Source organism: Berghia stephanieae, chromosome 8 (genome assembly GCF_034508935.2).
Source record: "Berghia stephanieae isolate SIO BIC M18660-M18661 chromosome 8, UCSD_Bste_1.3, whole genome shotgun sequence".
Lineage (NCBI taxonomy): Eukaryota > Metazoa > Mollusca > Gastropoda > Nudibranchia > Aeolidiidae > Berghia > Berghia stephanieae.
In genome coordinates this window covers 22939496-22967410 of record NC_088367.1, presented here as the reverse complement: position 1 = coordinate 22967410, position 27915 = coordinate 22939496, and the positions used below count along the sequence as shown (strand labels likewise).

General features: G+C 38.3%; 1 protein-coding gene across 1 annotated transcript; it reads left to right on the top strand.

Moving 5' to 3' along the window:
• The first annotated feature begins 59 nt into the window (after nucleotides 1-59).
• Nucleotides 60-18486, top strand: LOC144978382 (RNA ligase 1-like). The gene is made up of 7 exons (XM_078924339.1): nucleotides 60-446; nucleotides 7917-8074; nucleotides 9597-9681; nucleotides 11038-11125; nucleotides 12108-12235; nucleotides 15791-15984; nucleotides 16956-18486. The coding sequence occupies exons 1-7, from the start codon at nucleotides 233-235 to the stop codon at nucleotides 17193-17195; spliced, it is 1107 nt and encodes a 368-aa protein (XP_078780465.1). The 5' UTR covers nucleotides 60-232; the 3' UTR covers nucleotides 17196-18486.
• Nucleotides 18487-27915: the final 9429 nt, after the last annotated feature.

Below are 27915 nucleotides of genomic sequence, written 5' to 3'. Positions count from 1 at the left end.
TTTTTTTTTTTGGCTCTTTTTAAAAATAAATTTGGCTTTTTATTTTTATTTGATCTGGCAATCCTGCGTGTCAGTCTTGAAGTTGGTGTGTTACATCTTGATTGCAACATGTGAAATGCGAATTTATTGAGTTTTGATTTCGGACTTCACTTGGACTTATTGCATTCTCATTTCAAATTATGACACTATAATTTGGAACCATTAACAATTGTATGGTAGAGTAAGTCGTCTCATGGAGAAAATGTCACCGAATCCAGTTCAACAGAAAATTTCTTGTGTTTACAAGACTGGTGTCATAGATGAACCATCGAGTAAAAGGCAGCACCAAACGTTCAAAGTAGCCGCACTTAGAGAACTGAATTCGTCCTTATCTGTCGATTACATCTCCTCAGCTAAAGCGACCGAAAAGATTGATGGCACTTGCTGCCTTGTTGCAGAATTTCAAGGTAAAAGTAAAAAATGCAACGTGAACGTGTATCATCTTAAACTAAAAATTGTGCCAGTTGTCTTATTTTATTTGCACTTGTACCGATACCATCATGTAAATTGTAGCAAGTGCGTATGCCATAATGTACTATCTACCATCTAGTATGTTCCTAATATATAAATACACTCCCTACTAGAACTTTATAAAAAAACAAGAATACTGGGGATGTAGGAGCTTTCGGAAGGCCTCCCTAAATATATGATAATTTGTGCCATTTTCATTTGCACTTGCACCAACACAATTGTAAAATTGTTTAGCAAGTCTGTATCATGTACTTAGGTAAGCACTTATTCTCATTCCTTTGGTATCCCAGCGGTGAGCTGATAAATTGCTTAGTGATTGTGACCCAATTTTAAAGCCTTTTATTTCCTATTGACAGGTCTCAGAAAGGCAGCAGCTTCTAATAATGAATAATGGTCTCACTCTCCCACTACAATGTTTGATGATCTATCCAGCCACCGTTTTTCAATGAAAAAACGCTAATATATATATATATATATATATTATATATATATTAATTTTATATATATATAATATATATATATATATATAATATTATATATTAATATATATATATATATATATCGAAGTGACTATTTCTCACCCCCTAGTCTAGGATGCTAGTCTTCATAATAGTGTCCACAATTTTTATGTTTAATCCAAATATTGTAATGCAGTAATTTTAAGTTTCTTGTCACAATATGCACAATTAAAAAAAAAATCAATCAATCAAATCGCAAATCAAGCCGGCGACGTTTTTTTTCGGTAATCCAATATCGGGCCGGGGGGGGGGGGGGGGTGGGTGAGAATAGAATATATATATACATCACCATCACTATGACTATGACAACTACAACCACCACCACATTACCATCACTATGACAACTACAACCACATCACACATCACCATCCTACCGCCACTTTCACTACAACTACAACCACCACATCACCATCCCTACCACTACTGCTTTACACCACCATATCACATCCCTACCACTACTGCTTCTACAACATCACATCATTATCCCTACCACCACTACTACAACAACCACCTCCACATCACCATCCATATCACCACTACTACAATAACCACCGCTACATCACCATCTCTACCACCACTACTACCACTAATACAACGACCACCACATCACCATCCTTACCACCACCACTACTACAATAGCCACTACCTTATTACCATCCTACCACCACTAATACAACCACCACCACTACTACTACTACAACAATCACCATCCCTAGTACCACTATTGCCACAATAAACACAACCACATCACCATCCCTATCACCACTACCACCACTAATACAACCACCACCACACATCACCATCCCTACTACCACTGCTACAACCACCACCACATCACCATCCCTAATACCACTATTGCTACAATAAACACAACCACATCACCATCCCTATCCATCCTACCACTACTACTACAACCACCACCACTACTACTACAACCACATCACCATCCCTACTATTACTATTACCACTAAAATCACCACCACATCGCCATCCCTAATACCACTTACAACAACTACTACCACATCACCATTTCAGATCCTGAAGGGAAAAAAAAAGCTGAGAAAGTGGTACCAAAGGCTGTGTATTTTGAATGCCATGAAATTTATTTTTCAGTCAAATGCATTGAAATCTTTGGCCATGTTGCAGAAAAGTGAATTTGAGGCCCTTGTTCTGCTGAGGAAGCAGCAATTAAGGAGTGAGTTGCCCCCACTAGTGGAAAACCTTAAGCGTCGAAGGGATAATTAGTTGTTTTAATCCTTAGAATTAAAGAAAATATCGCCTTGAAAACTTCTTGAATTTCAAAATGGAATTTCTGTAGGAGAATAGAATATATATATACATCACCATCACTATGACTATGACAACTACAACCACCACCACATTACCATCACTATGACAACTACAACCACCATCACACATCACCATCCCTACCGCCACTTTCACTACAACTACAACCACCACATCACCATCCCTACCACTACTGCTTCTACAACCATCACATCATTATCCCTACCACCACTACTACAACAACCACCTCCACATCACCATCCATATCACCACTACTACAATAACCACCGCCACATCACCATCTCTACCACCACTACTACCACTAATACAACGACCACCACATCACCATCCTTACCACACCGCTACTACAATAGCCACTACCATATTACCATCCTAGCACCACTAATACAACCACCACCACTACTACTACTACAACAATCACCATCCCTAGTACCACTATTGCCACAATAAACACAACCACATCACCATCCCTATCACCACTACCACCACTAATACAACCACCACCACATCACCATCCCTACTACCACTGCTACAACCACCACACATCACCATCCCTAAGTACCACTATTGCTACAATAAACACAACCACATCACCATCCCTATCCATCCTACCACTACTACTACAACCACCACCACTACTACTACAACCACATCACCATCCCTACTATTACTATTACCACTAAAATCACACCACATCGCCATCCCTAATACCACTTACAAAACTACCACATCACCATTTCAGATCCTGAAGGGAAAAAAAAAGCTGAGAAAGTGGTACCAAAGGCTGTGTATTTTGAATGCCATGAAATTTATTTTTCAGTCAAATGCATTGAAATCTTTGGCCATGTTGCAGAAAAGTGAATTTGAGGCCCCTTGTTCTGCTGAGGAAGCAGCAATTAAGGAGTGAGTTGCCCCCACTAGTGGAAAACCTTAAGCGTCGAAGGGATAATTAGTTGTTTTAATCCTTAGAATTAAAGAAAATATCGCCTTGAAAACTTCTTGAATTTCAAAATGGAATTTCTGTAGGAGAATAGAATATATATATACATCACCATCACTATGACTATGACAACTACAACCACCACCACATTACCATCACTATGACAACTACAACCACCATCACACATCACCATCCCTACCGCCACTTTCACTACAACTACAACCACCACATCACCATCCCTACCACTACTGCTTCTACAACCACCATATCACCATCCCTACCACTACTGCTTCTACAACCATCACATCATTATCTCTACCCCACTACTACAACAACACCTCCACATCACCATCCATATCACCACTACTACAATAACCACCGCCACATCACCATCTCTACCACCACTACTACCACTAATACAACGACCACCACATCACCATCCTTACCACCACCGCTACTACATAGCCACTACCATATTACCATCCTAGCACCACTAATACAACCACCACCACTACTACTACTACAACAATCACCATCCCTAGTACCACTATTGCCACAATAAACACAACCACATCACCATCCCTATCACCACTACCACCACTAATACAACCACCACCACATCACCATCCCTACTACCACTGCTACAACCACCACCACATCACCATCCCTAATACCACTATTGCTACAATAAAACACAACACATCACCATCCCTATCCATCCTACCACTACTACTACAACCACCACCACTACTACTACAACCACATCCCATCCCTACTATTACTATTACCACTAAAATCACCACCACATCGCCATCCCTAATACCACTTACAACAACTACCACATCACCATTTCAGATCCTGAAGGGAAAAAAAAGCTGAGAAAGTGGTACCAAAGGCTGTGTATTTTGAATGCATGAAATTTATTTTTCAGTCAAATGCATTGAAATCTTTGGCCATGTTGCAGAAAAGTGAATTTGAGGCCCCTTGTTCTGCTGAGGAAGCAGCAATTAAGGAGTGAGTTGCCCCCACTAGTGGAAAACCTTAAGCGTCGAAGGGATAATTAGTTGTTTTAATCCTTAGAATTAAAGAAAATATCGCCTTGAAAACTTCTTGAATTTCAAAATGGAATTTCTGTAGGAGAATAGAATATATATATACATCACCATCACTATGACTATGACAACTACAACCACCACCACATTACCATCACTATGACAACTACAACCACCATCACACATCACCATCCCTACCGCCACTTTCACTACAACTACAACCACCACATCACCATCCCTACCACTACTGCTTCTACAACCATCACATCATTATCCCTACCACCACTACTACAACAACCACCTCCACATCACCATCCATATCACCACTACTACAATAACCACGCCACATCACCATCTCTACCACCACTACTACCACTAATACAACGACCACCACATCACCATCCTTACCACCACCGCTACTACAATAGCCACTACCATATTACCATCCTAGCACCACTAATACAACCACCACCACTACTACTACTACAACAATCACCATCCCTAGTACCACTATTGCCACAATAAACACAACCACATCACCATCCCTATCACCACTACCACCACTAATACAACCACCACCACATCACCATCCTACTACCACTGCTACAACCACCACCACATCACCATCCCTAGTACCACTATTGCTACAATAAACACAACCACATCACCATCCCTATCCATCCTACCACTACTACTACAACCACCACCACTACTACTACAACCACATCACCATCCCTACTATTACTATTACCACTAAAATCACCACCACATCGCCATCCCTAATACCACTTACTATAACTACCACATCACCATTTCAGATCCTGAAGGGAAAAAAAAAGCTGAGAAAGTGGTACCAAAGGCTGTGTATTTTGAATGCCATGAAATTTATTTTTCAGTCAAATGCATTGAAATCTTTGGCCATGTTGCAGAAAAGTGAATTTGAGGCCCCTTGTTCTGCTGAGGAAGCAGCAATTAAGGAGTGAGTTGCCCCCACTAGTGGAAAACCTTAAGCGTCGAAGGGATAATTAGTTTTTAATCCTTAGAATTAAAGAAAATATCGCCTTGAAAACTTCTTGAATTTCAAAATGGAATTTCTGTAGGAGAATAGAATATATTATACATCACCATCACTATGACTATGACAACTACAACCACCACCACATTACCATCACTATGACAACTACAACCACCATCACACATCACCATCCCTACCGCCACTTTCACTACAACTACAACCACCACATCACCATCCCTACCACTACTGCTTCTACAACCACCATATCACCATCCCTACCACTACTGCTTCTACAACCATCACATCATTATCCCTACCACCACTACTACAACAACCACCTCCACATCACCATCCATATCACCACTACTACAATAACCACCGCCACATCACCATCTCTACCACCACTACTACCACTAATACAACGACCACCACATCACCATCCTTACCACCACCGCTACTACAGTAGCCACTACCATATTACCATCCTAGCACCACTAATACAACCACCACCACTACTACTACTACAACAATCACCATCCCTAGTACCACTATTGCCACAATAAACACAACCACATCACCATCCCTATCACCACTACCACCACTAATACAACCACCACCACATCACCATCCCTACTACCACTGCTACAACCACCACCACATCACCATCCCTAATACCACTATTGCTACAATAAACACAACCACATCACCATCCCTATCCATCCTACCACTACTACTACAACCACCACCACTACTACTACAACCACATCACCATCCCTACTATTACTATTACCACTAAAATCACCACCACATCGCCATCCCTAATACCACTTACAACAACTACCACATCACCATTTCAGATCCTGAAGGGAAAAAAAAAGCTGAGAAAGTGGTACCAAAGGCTGTGTATTTTGAATGCCATGAAATTTATTTTTCAGTCAAATGCATTGAAATCTTTGGCCATGTTGCAGAAAAGTGAATTTGAGGCCCCTTGTTCTGCTGAGGAAGCAGCAATTAAGGAGTGAGTTGCCCCCACTAGTGGAAAACCTTAAGCGTCGAAGGGATAATTAGTTGTTTTAATCCTTAGAATTAAAGAAAATATCGCCTTGAAAACTTCTTGAATTTCAAAATGGAATTTCTGTAGGAGAATAGAATATATATATACATCACCATCACTATGACTATGACAACTACAACCACCACCACATTACCATCACTATGACAACTACAACCACCATCACACATCACCATCCCTACCGCCACTTTCACTACAACTACAACCACCACATCACCATCCCTACCACTACTGCTTCTACAACCACCATATCACCATCCCTACCACTACTGCTTCTACAACCATCACATCATTATCTCTACCACCACTACTACAACAACCACCCCACATCACCATCCATATCACCACGACTACAATAACCACCGCCACATCACCATCTCTACCACCACTACTACCACTAATACAACGACCACCACATCACCATCCTTACCACCACCGCTACTACAGTAGCCACTACCATATTACCATCCTAGCACCACTAATACAACCACCACCACTACTACTACTACAACAATCACCATCCCTAGTACCACTATTGCCACAATAAACACAACCACATCACCATCCCTATCACCACTACCACCACTAATACAACCACCACCACATCACCATCCCTACTACCACTGCTACAACCACCACCACATCACCATCCCTAATACCACTATTGCTACAATAAACACAACCACATCACCATCCCTATCCATCCTACCACTACTACTACAACCACCACCACTACTACTACAACCACATCACCATCCCTACTATTACTATTACCACTAAAATCACCACCACATCGCCATCCCTAATACCACTTACAACAACTACCACATCACCATTTCAGATCCTGAAGGGAAAAAAAAAGCTGAGAAAGTGGTACCAAAGGCTGTGTATTTTGAATGCCATGAAATTTATTTTTCAGTCAAATGCATTGAAATCTTTGGCCATGTTGCAGAAAAGTGAATTTGAGGCCCCTTGTTCTGCTGAGGAAGCAGCAATTAAGGAGTGAGTTGCCCCCACTAGTGGAAAACCTTAAGCGTCGAAGGGATAATTAGTTGTTTTAATCCTTAGAATTAAAGAAAATATCGCCTTGAAAACTTCTTGAATTTCAAAATGGAATTTCTGTAGGAACCCTGAACACTCCCCCTCCCATTTTCCAATAGAAATAAATAGATTGTTTTTGCTTCCCTCCCCATCTATAAATAAGAAAATAATTTTCCTTCTCCTCATCTCAATAATTGAAAAAAAAAATTTTAATCACAAAAAATGCAATGTGGCAAAACCAGTTGCCTGGCTAAGGCTGCATAAAACTAGTTCTATAAAAATCTCATCATTCGTCATATGTTGCAGCTATCTGCCAAGTTATGTAGTCTTATCCATAGGGGAAGTTTGGAGAGACCTGATTGCTGATGTCTGCAACAGACTTCGCACTTGAATGGTTTATTGAATGAATGTAACAGCTATACAGTTATTTTTGAACTCTTATTTGATGTGTATTTTACAGGTCAACCCTGGTTGTGGGCAAGACATGATCGTAAACCAAGCAAAGCTGGTGAGAGACGATTTGCCCATTACAAGAAAACAAAAGCAAACTTGAATGAGAATGGTGATGATAAACACAAGCTGAGTCCATTTGAATGGGATCCTGTAAAAGATTTCAAGGTGAAATTTATAAAATAATAGTTTGAATTTGAAATAAATATCAACTTTTTATATGATACAAGTATAGCTGTCCATTCAATAAATGTGCCCTTCAATGAGAGTGATAAGTCGATCAACTCAAAATGTATGATTCAATTGTGAATAAAATTTGAACTCAATTTCTATTGTCTTAATAGACAACATTTTTCTCTACTTTGTAAGAGAACTCCACTGAGCTGTTTATTTGGACGCAGAGACAAACGGGCAAATTATGCTAAATTCTGGTCAGTTCATTGTGTTCCAAGGATGCCCCCACCACGTCAAGTATCACCACAAGCATCACAGCATCATTTTCCATGCTACAACTCCCAACTTCTTCATTGTCATCATCATCATCATCGTCAGAGCCACCACTACTGCTACCATCATCAACACCACTACCATCACTGCAACTATCATCAATATCAACCACCACATCCTTATCACTGCAAGTACTACTACAACCACCACCATCACATCAACATCATTAGCGCTACTACTACAACCACCATCACATCATTATCACTACCACTACAATTACAATCACCATTACTACTACAACCCCCCCCCCCGAAAATAAATTCATAATCTGACTGAAGTCAAATCAAAGTATTGTCTTTTCATTGTAGCATCCATAAATAAAAGACCATGAACTAAAAAAAAAGAGCATTTATATAGCGCAATATCCACTAAACGTGCTCAAAGCGCTTTACATTGGGTCCCTGTCCAACAGCAACGTGTAACATGTAGAATGAGACCTGATGCCTGTTAGGCAATATTGCAATTTTTTTCCAACAAAGACACAGCTGTTAATGGCTAGGTTCTCATTTTACACTGACAGAGACAACGTTGTTACCGGTCAGGTACTCATTTTACGCCTGAGTACGGTGGGAGAATATGAGTAAAGAGCCTTTTCCAAGGACTCAACTATGCGCCGATCGAGGCTCGAACCCAGGACCTTTGACTCGGAAAGCTGGTGTCATACCACAAGACCACATAGCCGCACACTTATGGTGGATATCGACATGATTCGAATTAGAGAGGCATCATATGACGCATCCAAGTCAGATGATTAGAAAGTGTAAAACACTAAGTCAAATAGGTTTTCTGTTGCCTCGTAGGTAGAACACAAAATTTGTATAGTGGAGCCTCAGTATAAAACAGCCATGGTGGGACTATGCCTAAAATCCCTGTTGCGTTTAGCTGTAGGCATAACTGGACGTAATGTGGACCAATTAATATTAATCAATTGGGTTTTAGCACCTCTGTTATATCTGATTAGGCTCTTAAAAGTCCCCGCTATATCCAATAAATTTTACTATAGGCAAAGAGGGAGAAAAAAATGGGGATTTAAAAACTTCTGTTATAACTGGGTGCCTGTTATATCAGGACCTGTTATATATTGAGATTCCACTGTTTTTATGAATTTTACATAGTGGTTGGCAGGTTTGTTCTTGGTTTTGAACATAATAACAATATAATATTTGCTCTCTGTCTCTGGCAGGATGTACCAGAGTATTGGATGCCTGCACTTTGTCTTGAAGTGAAAGATGGTGTTGCCATGCCGGATGAAATTGGACATACCCCTGGTAAGGATTATCTTTCATATTTTTATTTAAATTTTTTCATTGCTTACACGGCTTTATGGTCTTGTACGACACTCGCTTTTGGATCGGAAGGTTTGAGCCTCGCTCGGTGCATAATTTGAGTCCTTGGAAAAGGCTCTGTACTCACATTCTCTCACTGTACTCTGGTGTAAAATGAGTACCTGGCCCTTAACAGCGTTGTCTCTGTCGGAGAGAGAAAAAATCGTCTATCAGGCTTCATGTCTCGTTCTCCATAATACTGTTGCTGCTGGTCAGGGACCCTTTGTAAAGCACTTTGAGCACATTTTGTGGATGTAGCGCTATATAAAAGCTCAAGTTTTGTTGGGGTCTTTTTCTTATGATATTCCTGCCCAGGTTCAATCATGATTGATTAGAATTGCAGGAAAGGGAATAATCATTTGTATTTTTGCCCCTTGTTTTTTTTTATTCCCCCCTCAAAATTCCATGTTTTGAATCAAATGTGAATATTGCATTCGTTGTAAGATGATGATTACCTTTTGCTAGTTTCTGGCTGAAAATTTTGTACCAACATTCGAGACTAGAATGCATCATTCAGGGGTAACGATTTTGCAGATTTTTCGCATTTGCGGATGAAACTTTTTTGTTGTTTTTTTGTTTGTTTTTTTGTTTTTTGTTTTTTTTTGTGAGAGAGGAGTTGAATGTTTCATCCAGTGAATATGTTCTCTTTTCCACCCCTTTATTTGCAAAAGCCATCTTTTTTGGCTTCTACTTCTACGTCTGCATGAACTGTTTCTATATCTGCTTCACACTTCAACTGTGACTTCATCCACTGCAAAACCTACTCCTGCCTCAATTGGATTCAGTAGTCTGATGTCATGCTGCCCGGCAACGGTGGCCATCTTCGTTCTAAACAAAGAAAATCATTACTTTTTATTCTTCATGCTGGCTAGAACTTTTCATATATGCCTTGTGATCAGAATGTGTAAAAGTCAAAACATGATCAAATTTATGTTTTTTTTTTCCTCTGGATATGCTTTTATGCTCGCCGGAGAAATATTTATACAGGCATCCGCCATTGTTCCGATAGTTTAGAGCCAGTGTTACTAAGTTACCATGCGTCATTAGGAAGGAAGTGACGTTATGACTGTTGAAGAGTATTCAGGCATTTTCAATAAATGACAAGATATAACTCCTCCAGCCGTCTACTCCTGCAGCCATCTTTGGAGGTTAAATGACAAAATAAACTTAGAAAAATGTAATTAATGTTTGGGGGGTAAAAAATAGCCACAGCCAATTACCGAGATTGCCGATATTAACAGTGAGTGAATTAAAAAAAAAAGTCTATAAGGCATCATTCTCATTCATTTTTTATTTCAGGCTGGGTGCCTGTCCAAAGGCAGCTACGACAACACTGCTGGCATTTGGAGGCTGTTGATTTGATGTCAGGAACTGCTTTAATTTTGAGGTAGCCTTTTTAAACTTTTTTTTTTTTTTTTTTTTTATATTCATTTTTGTTTAAAGTGATTTAAAAATATTTTCTTTCTTTTGGTCTGCCAGGTTTTTAATAATAGTTATCTTCTTCTTCTTCTTCTTCTTCTTCTTCTTCTTCTTCTTCTTCTTCTTCTTCTTCTTCTTCTTCTTCTTCTTCTTCTTCTTCTTCTTCTTCTTCTTCTTCTTCTTCTTCTTCTTCTCAGTTCCCTCATACTCCTGCTTAATTTTTATGTTATCAAATTATTATAATTATTTTTTTTTGGAAAAAGCTGCTATTTTAGAAAAAACAATAAATGAAATGTTCATTATTTCCATCAATTCGTTAGAAGCATGTTTGTAATAAATGTGCTTTTCTGTTGTTATGCACCACAGGCAGTGCACACCAAGACTGGCAGGGAAGACACTCATTGGTGGCCAGCCATTAAGATATTATCTTGCAAACTCTACAAATCATATGTCACAGACATAGTATCATTTAACATTACACAGTATAAAAATATACATATCTTCAGACTATACATCATGTAATATAATGTCAATGCGTACATGTGAAGTTAACTAATGAAACGAATATAATCTATTCATAAAATATAATAAATTGTGACATTATTTAGAAGTATTTAAATGAGAGTTGGATTCAGGCAGAAATGATATTGTTACTCAAATTGTAAACGGCAATAACTCAATAATAATAATAATAATAATAATATAATAATAATAATAATAATAATAATAATAATAATAATAATAATAATAATAATAATAATAATAATAATAATAATAATAATAATAATAATAATAATAATATAATAATAATAATAATAATGCACTGTAACAACTGTAAAGACACACTGTATAATGGAAGCTATGGTATGAAATATTTCATACCTTTTCCCTCTGAGGTTAAGTTTTCACTTCATGTTCGTAATATCTTGATTACCAAATGATCATTTCAGAGAGTGCGACCACCAAATGAAATCACAAGGATCGTTGTGTGATTTAGTCATTGAGTCGGTACCTTTGTCCTGTCTAATGAATCAAACCTGTGAACTCATTGGAACCAATGTCAACGGCAATCCCTATGGTAAAAAAAAAACAACAAAAAACAAAAAATCATTAACAACTTAAGCTTTTATATAGCGCAATAGCCACTTAAAGTGCTCAAAGCTCTTTACAAAGGGTCCCTGACCAACAACATGTAGAATGAGACATGACGCCTGTTAGGCGATATTACAATTATTTTTCTGACAGAGACAACGTTCGGCCAGGTACTCATTTTACACCTGAGTACAGTGGGAGAATGTGAGTAAAGATCCTTTTCCAAGGACTCAACTAGGCGCTGAGTGGGGCTCGAACCCAGGACCTTCTGATCCGAAAGCGTTTGTCATACCACTAGACCACATAGCGCAGCTGCTATTGGCCATTCATGTCCCAATGCTGGACTTGACTCGACTTAAATTCTTTACTCTAGTCAGAGTATAGGCCATCAATGATGCTTCACCATTCGACTCTTCCTTGGGCTTTTCTTCCCCACCTGCTTCCATGTGTAACCCCACCTCTCCTAGCTTCCTCTACCGTGCTTCTTCTAGGCCAACTTTTTCTTAGCCCCCCCTGGTCTTCTTCCTCCTTGAGGATTCCATGTCAGAGCCTGTCTTGTGATGTTGCGGGCAGGTTTTCTGAGTGTATGGCTTCTGGGTGGGGTTCCCTACCTCCCATAGTGGGCAGGGAGGTACTTGCTGTGTCTTCTATCCCCCTGTACCTGTTTTCCAACATGCTTTCTGTCTTTGTCTCGGAATGAGATTACTTGGTTTTGTCCTGGCCCTTGCTATAGTCCAAGCTGAAACAGTCAAATGCATAGTTATTGTTTTGGGAGATGATATTTTTTCCCTTGTAAATCATCTCTCTGTTATGTATTATTATATTTGTTTTTTTTAAAATGTATAATACAAGCATTTGAGTGTATTCCTCTTTGTTGGATCTTGTGCTTGTATCGGGATGAGACTTATAGGTGATCTCAAACTAAGCACATTGGTGGTATGCTCTTTGAATCTACATCTGATCCCTATTTGTTCCCATTTCCCTTTGTCTTACTTTCTCTTTGGTGTTTTAATTGTAATCCTAGAAGTTTTTAATATCTCATTTTCTTCCTTTTTACTGGCGCTGATATAACCTAAATGTGTTGCAAGCGCCGTAAAACCCTTAAAAACAAAAACAATCCTCTTTTTGATTTGTATAAATGTCTTTTGCTGGACCAAATTTAGAGAAAAGAATACCTCTGGAGTTGGTCCTGATTCAGCAGTTTAACAGACAGTATCTTTTGTTTTTATGACCTTTTCTCGAGCATTTATATAGTGCAATATCCACCTTACATGCTCAAAACGCTTTACAAGGGATCTCTTAGCACGATGAGACATAATAATAAATTACTTTTATTCATCCGCAAGGGGAAATTTGTCGTTAGGGCTATTCCAAGAGAAGACTGGAATAACCCAGTAGGTGTCAGCTGCAGTGCAGCGCTGCACAGTGAGTTAGGGTGAGGTGAGCGGGTGGTTGGATGGGAGCATCACCCTTGAATTATATACCTATGATGTTCGCATGGGTGTACGATCCGATAGTGATGTCGTTTCTTCTTCTCTTTACTAGCCTATCCTGCTTCTTTGGTTTGTGATTGTATTTTTGACAGGGGATATTTTTTTTTCTGTAAATCTTCTGTCTGTTTGTTCTTGGTTATTTATAATTTAGCTTATGATATCTTTAGGTTATGATTTTGATTTACATTTGTACTATTTTTGTTAGATTGCTTGTTTTTTTTGTTTCAGCGGTCTCTCATATAACCTCAATTGTGTTGGAAGAGACCTAAAGCAACAAACAAACAAACAAAAAAAAAGGGTGAGGTGACTCGCTCAAGGCCACACAACGAGGCAGGCAGTCGAACTCGGTACCTTTTGGCTGTTAGGCAATGTTACAATTTTTTGGACAGAGACAATGCTGTTAACATCCAGATATTTATTTTACATCTGAGTACAGTGAGGGAATGTGAGTTAGATCCTTTTCCAAGGACTCAACTATGCTCCACTCAGAGCTGGACTCGAACCCTGGATGTTCCTGTCCGAAGAAGGATGTCATACCACAAGACCACATAGTCGCACCCTTTAGATGGGACTTTGCAAATTTACTTTCCTCCAGATCTAACAGGCCAGGGTAACTAATTTCTGGTTGCTCGCATAAGATTGGTCTTCACAAAATTTTTGGGGGTCCTGATAGCTCAGTTGTTAGAGCACACGCTTCATAGGTAAAGGGACTAAGATCAATCTCCCAGATGCAGTTAAGATTTTTTTCTGACCCCCCTTCATTCACCCAACCGTGCATTTATCGGGTAGCTGGTTTTGTTAGGGGGCAGCGTGGCTCAGTGGTACGGTCTTTGCTTCGTACCCGAAGGTACCGAGTTCAATCACCCACCGCTGCGTTGTGTGGCCTTGAGCAAGTCGCCTCGCCCTAGCTCACTTTGCGGCACTGCTCTGCGGCTGATGCCTGGGTTATCCAGTCTTCCCTTGGAATAGACCCTAAAGACAAATTTCCCCTTGGGGATGAATAAAAGGAATTTTATTTTATTTATTTATTTTATGGGGGGGGTGAAGTGACCGAGTGGTTAAGGCATTGCACTGTGATCCGGATGGCTCGGGTTCGAGCCCCGCTTCAGGCACTTTCGTGTTTTTCCTTGAGCAAGATTATTAACCCCCAATTAGCTCACTTGGACAACATGGGTGATTCCTGTTGACATCATACATCTTGTTTGATGAGTTATCTATATTCCTTCGTGGAATGCCTTGGCGACGATATCTTATGATATCGTGGCGCAAAAGGCATAATTTTTATTTATTTTATAAGTACTTTGCGAAAGACTAGCGTTCTTTCATTGTCTGTTTCATGCTATATAGAAACTGAGATAAACTCCAGCTTCCTTTTTTTAAAGTCAGATTTTGTACTTGTTGCCCTATGGAGAAAGTTTGTGCTGATACATGGCTGCCAACTGACTCGATAAAATCAGGACTGTCCCTTTTTGGCAATCGTAGAAAAATTGGACTGTTTATATGTATGGAAATTACCCTTGCATGTTTTAGGATCATGCTTTTTTCTCTTGAAATGAAAACAAAGAAAAGAAAAAGCTCTAAATTTAGATAATATTATATAATAGTCCAAACATACTGCTGTTTTTGGGTCATGACAGTATTGTGCATTAGGGTGTCGCTCTTTAGCTCTTTGAAAAGTTGGCAGCTATACTGATATTGATTGTTAAATTGAGAATTTATTATTTTTGTAAAGTGACAAAAAAAGATAGATTTTTAGTTTGTTGCCTCTATGGCCAGGCTGAGTGTTTATGGGGATACATATTATAAAATTGAGAAAATAGGATTTTTAAGAATAAATTTAAATAGAGATTTTTCGTTTTTTGTCTGTATCAGGTCTTGGAAAGTTTATGCCGATACAGATTATAAAATTGAGAAATCAAGTTGTTTTTTGTTTTTTTTTTCAATTAAAAAAGAAATAGGTTTGTTTTTTTTGTTCCCTATGATAAGCCTTGATGAGCTTGTAGAAAAAAGGTAGTCTTTGACGTTTGGTTGATGCATGTCACTAACAGGTCTTGGATCCAAGAAGAATCCATTCCACATCCTGGTGCCACACGGAGCCATAGCAGTGAAGTGTCCAGATCCTCGTGACTTTGATGCCATGTGGAATTGGATGGCCTTGACCTGTCCGGAAACTGACACATCTGGCTCGACCAATCAAGTGGAAGGTGTTGTCTGGCACTGCGAGAAGGGCCAGTTGTACAAGGTGGGCAATGATCACTATTATTAGAATAGTATGATAATATTAGTAACAGTAGTAGTAGAAGTAGTAGTAGTGCTAAGTGGGTCTAGTGCTATGACATGTGGTTGAGCACTCGCTTCGCAATCAAAGGGACCAAGATCGATCCCAGGTGTAGTTGAGATTTTGTTCTGATTCCCCCCGTCCACCCCAGCAGTGATTGGGTAGCTGGGTTTGTTTGATCTGGCGGAAAGTGCTTTGCAATAGACTAGTGTCTTATCCAAAGGGTAGCAAGCAATTGCTATTGTCCATTTCACGCTTAAAAATCTGACTCCATGGGCCTAATGGCTCTGAAGGACTACTTCATATTTGTGGCTGTAAATTCAGTTTTCAGCATCTTGTTCATCCCAACATAATACTGCTTTGATGTGGTGAGTCACATATTATGTTTAAGTAGTTCTTCATGGCCATAAAAGGCTCATTGAGCCGGCGTTTATCACAACTGTAGTAATTGATTGCTACCCTTTGGATAGGACATACTACAGCTTTATTATTTTAAAGTGGTCCTTCACAACCATAAAATAAATGCTCATTGAGCCAGTGTTTATCATAGTTTCTATAGCGTGAAATGGACATTAGTCTTTGCTTGCTACTCTTTGGATAGGACCCTAGTGTATCACAAAAAACTTTCTACCAGATCTAACAAAGTCAGATACCCAATCACTGCTGATTGCACCAGATATTGATCTTGTTTCCTTTGCATGTGAAGCAAGTGCTCTACCAACAATTATGTTTAAACTGATCATGAAAACCTCAATTCAGAAACAATTTTTAACTCTTTTGAGATCCCTTTGTTGATCTAAACATCCCAAAGTTTGTGAACAAGGAGTTTTTAATAAGGACATTCAAAAGTGAGGATTCTTGAACATAAGAGATGATATTTTAGTTCTGAAGTTAGAGAATGTATGTGTAAAGCATATTTTGAATTTTACTCACAGCTCCATCGTCACCATCTCAACTTGAAATGGCCTAGTGGGGAGCCGTCCTTGTGTCAACGATTAGTTCATGTCAAGATCGACAATCAAATAGAGTCACCAGATGAACTGGATAAAGAGGAGGACACAGCTAAGAACAACAAGGGGAATTCCGTGAATTTGCTAGTCAGGATTGTGTCTTTGAGGGGCCAGTCATTTAGTTCTTTGCAATCCTTATGTGATAGTTTTGTTGATGTTACTTGATGTTTACACTTGATAGTCAAAATGATACCAAGTTTTGGATTGTAAAAAGTAAGGAATAAGACAAAAATGATTAAAACAGCTTTGAAAAAGAACAAAATACAAAATGCATCCATTAACAAAAACAATAAAAACATTAACACATCACTGTAATGCCAGATGGATGGCAGAAAAGTATTTGGCTTGTCTTGTCTGCAAGTAATCAGATCTTGAAATGTAAACAAATTTGTTTGACCTGAAACGTTCAGTGTTGCTTGGTATTTTGTTCTTATTTTCAAAGGTGTTATGTTCATTTTAGTTCATTAACATGACACAGCTGTCAGACCTGCCACAGATTCCATGAGCTCTCTCGACTGTAGCTTGTCCACGAGACATTGGTCAAACATTTCCGATAACTCACCAGAGTAGGTACCACAAACATATGTTTCATTTTCTTGATATTGCAAGGTTATTTAAAAATCTAAACAAACACCATTGGAACGAGATAAATACAATACAAAAATCATGAAAATCAGTCAACAAATAAACCTTTTCCAATTCCAAATGTTTGAGGACACTTCGGTTTTTTTTTTTTTTTAACAGATATTTGTAAAAGAATGAACATAAGCAGTTTGTGTTTTATGGACATAAAATTATTTTGTTAATACATCAACATATCAAAGATAAACGGTGTTCAGATTGATTATACAGAGCTACCATGGAATCCTGTTTTACCAAGGTGTATGGGACGGGACTGGTGCTAAAAATCCGTTATAGCAGGATTCTCATTATAGGAGTCTGACAGCTTGTCCACTGCGCTACGGAGCCACCTATAAAATGTCAACAATGGGAATCGAACCCGGTACTTTCAAGGTTGGATTATTTTTTTTTTTTTTTTTTTTTTAAAAAGATAAACTGTAATTATGATGGGATAAGTCCCATGATTGTACTGATTGCTCTATCAATATAAAAACCCGTAATTTGAGATCGCCATGATAATGTAAAAAAGAAGTAAAAAGTAAAAGAAAAAAGTAAAAAGCAACAAAAAAAAAAAAACTGGTAATCAGAAGATGGTTATGATGGTCACTGTTGGCATGGTGGACGCCATATCATTGATTTTAGATGAAGGCCAAGGTAATTATCTAGAACAGAATAACAAATTCCATTAGATGAAAGAGTAAACTTTATTTATTGAGACATCTGCTTTTTATTGCAGGAACAGGAAGAAAAAAAACGGATGATAATAATAATGCTTAATTTTGTCGTTCCCCAAATTAGAGAGTTACTACATAATAAGTGATTCCTTACACAAAAAGGTCATAATAAGAAAATGAATTTACATTCTAACACCCCCTCGTAAATTCAGTTTCCAAAGCAAGTTAAAAGATAAGTGCTAAAAGAAAATGATATATTGCAAAGCAAGTAGGTAATACATTGTAGGTTGTAGGCATTAGAACATTACACCTATGTTTAAACTGAGAAAGAAATGTTTGTACTCAGATCATAGTTAATCAAGTAAGAACTAACAGTCAAGAACAATATATCATTATAATGGTAATGAAGCATAATATATAGGTACATACATATGAAATCAAAAGGTCAACAAAATTGTGTGCCATTATTTTGACTAAGAAGAAAATCATTAAACTAAAAAAAAAAAATGCAAAGAAAAATCACAAGTTTGATACTTGTACTAATAGTGCATAGCATGATGTGAGTAAGTGATTTAAGACTTTTTAGTACTTCCCTTACTAACCCATCAAGATAGGGATGAACATTTGTAATTTTGTCTTAGAGACTGGATTTGTGAACATATCTGCCCAATTCTCTTCACTTGGAAGATAACAGGTATGAAGTATTCCCTTTTGGATTTCATTCCTCACAAAATGGTATTTTATGTCAATGTGTTTTGTCCTTTTCTGGTGTACAGGATTCTTACCAAGGGCAATAGCACCCTGATTGTCACAATTCAAAAGAAAATGTTCAATGTTAGTGTTCATCATGTCATTGATCAATGCCCTAAGAAATATCCCTTCCTGTGTGGCAGCACACATTGCCATATATTCCGCTTCACATGTGGATAAGGCAACAGAAGGTTGTTTCCTTGATTTCCAGGAAATAAGGCTACCTTTTTGAGAGATCATAAAGCCATAGCCAGTCACGCTTCTGCGGTCAGCAGAATTTCCCCAGTCTGCATCACAATAACCTACCAAATTGGGTGGTGCCCCTGATTTTGTGTATACTAATTTTTTGTCAATTGTTGCCTTTAGGTACCTCAGTGCATGCTTAGCTATTGTCAAATGGTTTTGGGTTGGTTTTGACATGTATTGAGACAATTTGGTAACAATGAAACAAAGGTCAGGTCGAGTAGAAGTCATAATGTAAATTAGACTGCCAACTATTTCCCTATACAGTTTGTCATTCACTGGATTTGAAGGTTCATCACAAAACTTGTTGAGATTCATTTCACAGGGAGTGTGTTTGGGCTTGCAGTCTTGCATGCCAAATTTCTCTAACAGTCTTGCAATATAATGTGATTGGTCCATTGATATTGATTCATCTGAACAAGAGAAATTTATACCCAAGAAAAAGGAAATTTGACCTAGGTCTTTCATTTGGAAAGATTGACAAAGCTGTGCTTTGATTGCAGTCATTGCAGATAGAGAATTTGAAGCTATGATTAAGTCATCTACCCACACAAGGATAATGCTATGTTCATCATTAGAATGTCTCTTATAAAGACAGGGATCAACTGCTGATTGAACAAATTTTTGCTCAGCTAAATGAGAGTGGAGTTTGTGATTCCAATTTCTACCACTCTGTTTGAGACCATACAATGACTTTTTGAGTCTACAAACTAGCTTTTCACCAGATTTTGAGTTTAATTGATATCCTTCTGGTTGTTCAATGTATAAGTCAACATCAATTGGTGCATTTAAATATGCTGCTTTTACATCCATTTGGTTCAAGTACATATCATTTTCAATGGCAAATTGAATGAGAGCTCTGATTGAGGTGATGCGGGCCGTGGGCGAAAACGTTTCCTGATAATCGACATCAGGGATTTGGGAATACCCTTTAGCTACAAATCTTGCTTTATAAGTTTCTTCTCCATTTGGACCATACTTAATGGTGTATACCCATCTACCACCAATAGCTTTTCAGTCAGAAGGTAAACTTGTAATTTCAAATGTTTGATTTTCGCTCAGGGCATTTATCTCCTCATCCATAGCTTTTTGCCATGCATCACTTGCATTGCAAGTCATTGCTTCCTTGTAAGTGTTAGGGACATCAAGCATGTTAATGTTATAGCAATAATGAATGGTATTGTTAAGATATGCATCAACTTCATCATCAACAATATATTCGTCCAAATGTTTAGGACGAGAGTGAGTTCTCTTGGAACTGGCATGCATTGGTGACGGGTTTTCATTTGCTTCCTTATCACCTAAATCTTCAACACTTGTTTCAGTTTCAGGCAAACTCCGGTCACTGAGTGGCACTTTGGGGTTTGTTTTTGAGTAACTAGCATCAAAATCATCATCATCATAAGATGGAACTTCAGGGTAGTGACCAGAATTCTCCTGAGACTGAGACTTTGGTTGAGACAAATCTGTAACAGTAACAGGATCTTTAGGGAATTTGACACATCTGACCCTTTTAACAGTTTGGGTGTCTGGAAAATAGATCAGATAGGCTGGACTTTTTCTATCATACCCCACAAATATTCCCTTTTCACTTCTGTTTTGTAATTTTGTTGGTTTTTGTGCTAATAAAGCAAAGCATGGGGATCCAAATGTTTTCATATTGGCAATGTTGGGTCTTTTATTTGTGATCTTTTCAAAAGGAGTGCATTCAATTCTTTGTTTGTAGCACCTGTTGCGAATATATGCAGCCGTTAGGACAGCATATGTCCACAGTGATTTTGGTAACCCACATTGCAATAATTGGCATCTGGCCATGTCAAAAAGTGTGCGCCATGGACGCTCTGCCTTCCCATTTTGATGGGGGCTGTATGGTGCGCTTTTTTCATGTCTGATACTGTGATTTCTCAAAATGGAAGTAAATTCTTGAGATGTGAATTCCCCACCATTATCACTTCTGATTGCTTTTATCTTCCCATAAGGGGCTATGTCAGACAGGTATTCTTTGAATGCAGTAGGGGTGTCACTTTTTTGCTTCAAAAAGTACACAGAGATCAAACCTGAAAAAGAATCAACACAAATCATTGCATATTTCATTCCATCACAACTAATTGGGTCAATAGGACCCGCTAGATCAACATGAACTACATCAAGAGGTGTCTTGGCACTGTTGTCAGGTTTTCTACTCACAGAATCAGTCATTTTAGCAAGGGAACACACTTCACAGTCAGATTTTGTCTCATCAGTGATGATCATACCATCTATACATTTTTGTAACTTAAAAATGTCTGCTGTGTTACAATGACCCAAAATGCAATGCCACTCCATGAGTGAATGCTTGGACGTTTTTGTGTGGGACGATGAGTTAAGGAAAAAGAGACCCCCTCTTCTTTCAATGTTGAATACTGTATCTCCCGAACACAATTTTCCACAATCCTTCTTGAAAATAACTGTGGCACCGTTCTGCGTGGATATATCCTTTACTGAGAAAATGTTTTGAGAGATGATGCGATGCCTGGGCCCATAACCTTCAATGGTGACGATCGCCAATATGAACTCTGGGAAGTTAAGTTTTTCGGCTTCATCAGAATAAGAGGACTAGATGATGTACTCAAGGACCTTGATGATTTGAATCAAGATGTATCAACAGAACAAGACAAAAACGAGGAAGTATTTGCCGAACTGGTCCAGGTATTGGACGACAGATCCCTTTCTCTTATCATAAGGGACGCAAGGAACAACGGTCGCAGAGCACTACAAATCCTGAGACAACACTATCTTCCGAAAGGTAAACCTCGTATCATAACACTCTACACAGAGTTGACATCCCTCTTAAAGAGTGACCAAGAAACAGTTACTGACTATATCATTCGAGCTGAATCGTCAGCAGCGGCTCTACGTGATGCTGGTGAGACAATCAGTGACAGTTTGCTAATCGCTATGGTGATAAAAGGACTTGGGGTAAATTATAAAAATTTTACTGCCGTAATCACACAAAAGTCAGAAGTACTGACCTTCAGCGAATTCAAATCGTTATTACGTAATTACGAAGACACTGAGAAACTCCAAAATTCTTCTTCAACCGCATCAAATGTGATGACAGTTCGTACAACAGAAGACCCTTCAACAATCAACCAAACTCGAGGACACAAAAAGCTCGTTGGCATGGTGGACGCCATATCATTGATTTTAGATGAAGGCCAAGGTAATTATCTAGAACAGAATAACAAATTCCATTAGATGAAAGAGTAAACTTTATTTATTGAGACATCTGCTTTTTATTGCAGGAACAGGAAGAAAAAAAAAGGATGATAATAATAATGCTTAATTTTGTCGTTCCCCAAATTAGAGAGTTACATAATAAGTAATTCCTTACACAAAAAGGTCATAATAAGAAAATGAATTTACATTCTAACAGTCACTTCAAAACTCTTTGATCTTGTCGAGAATAGTTTCGACTGCTTTAGTCTGTACAGAGTTGTGTTTGACCTGGTACTCACGTACCATGAGATCTACTCCAGATCGGTCAACTAGCTCAACATCTCCGTGGTAGCCCGCAAAATTCCGGTCACCCAGTCTCTTATAAGAGATCCTGCAATAATTTCAAGGGAAATAATTATGCGGTCCTACTCTGGGCATTGAGTTATAATTATTCTTTTTATTATTTCCCCTGATAGTGATATCGAACATGACTGTTGGGCATTAAGTCAATCATTTAGTTGAGCATTTATGGATCTGAGTTGTTTTTTTTTTGTTTTTTTAAAATGTTTTTGGTTTTGTTTACTTTTTTTTTGTGTGTGTGTGTGTTAGGTGTATATTTTAAAAAAATTTGAGTATTCTTTATATTTTTGTTTTTACTTTATGGGAAAATTCAAACACACTCCAGACAGACAATTTTAAAAAAAATGACATTTAAAAATATTAACAATCTAATTCTAACGTTGCAGATGAATTACAAGTGTAAAGTCAACACATTCATCTTCTTCTTTCTCCAACGTGCCCATTCAAGTCCGCATCGTTGAAAACTATGATTTGTCGAACATTTCCATTTGTTCATCAGTCTCCTTCCAAAATTCTTCCTTCTTGTCTTGTGCACCTGTCTGGGGTGCGTATGCACTCACGACAGTGATTTGCTCCTTGTTGACTACGATCTTGATCCACATAAATCTATCAGATATCTTTTGGACTCCAACATCATTTTGTGCAAGTTATCTGGGCTTGTGGCCGGCCCCACAAGGTGCTGGGTTGCACCCCAAAAAGGGCTCGGTTAAGTCAACAATCATTCGTCCATTCATTCAAGTCTTGAGATCTTAGGCATGATACATAACATGGGTAATATAGGTTATCATATTGCATAAAAACTTGTTCATATATCATGGATTTGGGTTTGAAATAAAAAAGTCAATTGTTGATTGTTTCTTTGCACTGGTGGCAACGTCATTATGATATTGTCTACGATGTTGATCACTGACATGCGGGTGGTTGGATGGGAGCATCACCCTTGAATCATATACCTATGATGTTCGCATGGGTGTACGATCCGATAGTGATGTCGTTTCTTCTTCTCTTTACTAGCCTATCCTTCTTCTTTGGTTTGTGATTGTATTTTTGACAGGGGATATTTTTTTTTCTGTAAATCTTCTGCCTGTTTGTTCTTGGTTATTTATAATTTAGCTTATGATATCTTTAGGTTATGATTTTGATTTACATTTGTACTATTTTTGTTAGATTGCTTGTTTTTTTGTTTCAGCGGTCTCTCATATAACCTCAATTATGTTGGAAGAGACCTAAAGCAACAAACAAACAAAAAAACAAAAACTGACATGCCGTATTCTTTCTGCATGCAAAACTGGCGAACCATTTGAAATGCCTGCAGTGCTGCTTTGGACGGAATGATGGAGACTTCTTCTGTTGTCTTCCTATTCTATTGTTTCTGAACTCTCTTCAGTTACACATTGTGCTATGTCAGAAGTTGACAACTCCTCTATTGGAGTAAAACTCACATCCACTGACAGATTTCCTTGGCCGTCATGCTCAGAGGCATTTTGTCTCTCTGTCTGTCAAAAAGGTTGTTGATATTGATGGGTACAATATCGTGTGCAGCAGTGGAAACTGATAGATCACTGTCCAAATCAACCGTTGGAGATGGAGTAGCTGAGGTAATTGTGGATCCAGCGTGGCGAAAACATTTTACAATGGTCTTCATCTTAACATCGTTCCATGCAGAAGCAGAGGTATACATTGCATCCAACACACTCATTTTTAGGTAGTTGTCTGCATTCCCATCCTTGTCCATTGTGGCAATAAGTCGTTTTAATGCCCTCTTTCTGTAGAGTACTTTAAACGTTTGGATAATCCCCTGGTCACAGGGTCGTAGTACACTTGTTGTGTTTTTGGCAGCAGGAAAAACAGTTGGATAGTCTTCAAATCAGCCATATTATGTGGGTGCGCAGAGCAGTTATCCACAGTGAGTACGACGCTTCTTCCTGGTAGAATGAACTTTCTATCTAGCTTCCGCACCCATTGCTTGATGATCGTGCTTGTCATCCACACCTTTCTATTGAATTTATACTCTGTTGGAAGAGCTTTGATGCTTCTCGAACCTCTCTATTGTGAGGAGTGGCAACTTCTTGTCCCATTCATGTTGGTAGCAACCAACAGTGTGATCCTCTCCTTTTTAATCTTGTTTCCCCTGCATACCTCTCCCTGTCTCACAAGCGTTCGGTTTGGAAGGCACTTGTAGGACAGCCCAGTTTCGTCTTTGTTGAAGATTTCACAAGGCTGATATTTCCTGAGGATTTCTTGCAGCTGACCATTTGTTTCATATATATTTGAGGTTTAATTCCCTATGATTTCACTAACTAGTTAAAGCGATGCATTTAAAGGAAGAAATTCTCATCTGGGAAACAAAATCTCTCTGTTTTAACTTTCAAAGACTTTTAAGTTTATAGGCCTATAGATCTTTACAAGAATTTCTTCTGTATTTAGAATTGTCAGTAATGAAAAATGTTTGAACACATGATACAATTTTTGTACCTTATATTATAAGTTTTGGGTAAGAATACTTAATATTGATACAATTATGTAGACATTAGGGTTTGACCAAAAATTATCTAGCTTATTAGATGATAATTAATTAAAAACATTTCATAAACAATTGAAATGATCTTTACCTCCTTACGGATAATCTCCCCTGCTGCTTTGTCCTCTAAATTTTTGTTCCTTTGATTAACAGAGTTTTGCTCAGCTTCTCTCATAAGTGTTTCTAATTCCTGCAACAGATGATCCTTTTCAGTCACCTCTTCGGTAATACCAGAGCTGAAAATAAAAAAAACAACGTGGTATTTATTTGTAGCCTTTCTTTGTATGAGGTGGAAATATCTGATTATACAGTTATTATCAATTAAACGGACAATCTATTAGCTTCACACTATTTTGGACTAAATAGTCTGGGATTTGTTTTGGAATTTAAAAACAAATATAAATCAGTTTCGAGAAAACAAGCAGGGAGATTTTGTTGAGGATTACGTAGAATATAAAGGTTCCTCAAAGTATTTTTGTACAGTACTGTCAAATGATTAACTTACGTAAAGTAAATGATATCACCGCCTCATAATATGACTTGTGTCTACGCCGACAAATAATTGAATAGGTACCTTTTGTTAGCCTTTTATGCGTGTAATTCTTTTCTGACAAAATGCAACCATTATTTCAAGAACTTAACAGTTGGTTTAAAATCTACTAACCTCTTTTCATTTAATGCATTTTTCCTCCTGAACTGAGTCAGGAGGAGATTGGTGCGGTTCCGGACAGCACGTATTGTAAGGGTGTTGGGGAAGATTGGAATGTCCAACAATTTTTGGGTTGCCTGCTTCCAAACAGCTCCTAATTTTTCAAAGGAGACACGATTCGCTACAACTTCTCGGAGAAGAAAGATATCCATCTCCTCTGAGAAGTTTATTCGTTGCATCTTTGATCTAAATAAAGAAGACATAAGTTTTTTTCATATAAAAACATGAAACACATAATTGTATAAACAATTAATTTCTGTCTATATTACTATAATGTAAGTAGTGACAGACTTTGTATATCTTCATATTTCAAATTGTCTTCAGCATCTATCAATTCAAACTTTAAAAAAACATTTATTAGATACTTCAAAATATCAGCATTAAGATAATCTATAACATATATGAGCTGAGAATCAGTCTGATCAGATCAGGTTCTTGTATTGTTTCTAGGCAAATCTCTCTCCAATAATAAAATATCTAGGGTTTAAAAAAATAGAATGATTGAAGATTGACCACAGCGAGCTTTAAAACAATCAATTTGATTCCGCCTAGAACTCGGGCCTTACTCAAAATTTTAAGACAAGCCGCTGAAAATTGAATGATGAATGACAAGGTTCAGATGAAATTGGGAAATTGGAAATAGTTGGGGGTTATATAATTTCCTTCTCCTGTCGGGGAAAATGGTCAGGAATTCATTCATTTAATGGCCGGAAATTTGTTAGGTCAACATAACTAAACTATTTCTACCACAATTGCATCAGCATCAATACCACCATTACTGCAATCACCATCGTCATTCATCGCCATCATCATCATCATAACTACCAGCACTTCTACAAACACCAACACTACCGCCACCCAGGACCTTCCGATCCGAAAGTGAGTGTATACCACTAGACCACATAGCCGCACCGAGGAGTAATTAATTTTACTTGCAACATTCAAAATGACGCTCATCAATGACTGGCTGGTAAATTTTTGGAGAGAAGGCAGTGGGTTCGTGACAGTTGAGTGGACAGCGCCACTTTAATTTGTTCCTGGAACGTTCTTCCTAAAACTTTCTAGTCTACACTCAAGTTGGGAGGCCTTCCGAGTCTGTATTGTTTTACAATTAAAAGGCTTTTGTCTGGTACTCCCTTACCATAAGGTCGACACGTGAGCGATCTGTCAATTCCACATCACCATGGTATCCAGCGAAATTTCTGTCGCCTAGGATCTGGGTGATTAGACCCTTCGAGACCAGGAAGTGAATGGGGTACTTGTTTGCACCATGGTTGTTCGCAGAGGCGGAGAATCCGTACAATGGATCTGATTTGATCAGGCCCTCAAGTTCATCAATGGCATCCTTTTCTGCAGGATACAGCACTGCCAGTTCGTCCCACGGGAAACTGGGACAACCTTCTCGGGCTTTTACAATCGCCCTGTATGCTGTGAAATTGGAGGTTGCGATTCGTGACCAACAAAGATTCATCCTTAAGCTAAAGTTTGTGGATGCGGATTCGTACAGTGTAGCGTGTACTTTAGCTTCAATGAGATCGTTGGAATAAATTTCATATAACTGCCTGCAGAGGCCTGTGTGAGTTGGAGATTGCTACGCAAAACACCCTCCTCTTCGAACTGTTTGTTTAATCTGTCACATAGACCAGAAGTCAAAGTGCCACGCTTCATCAAAGATACCGACACAAAAAAAAAAAAAAAAAAAGAAGAAGAAAAGAAACTTACAACTTACAAAAATAGGAACGTGAAGAGAAAACTTTAGTTTTAGGATGATTTTCGAAATGGCCGTTTCGAAATTAGCAGACGACAGTT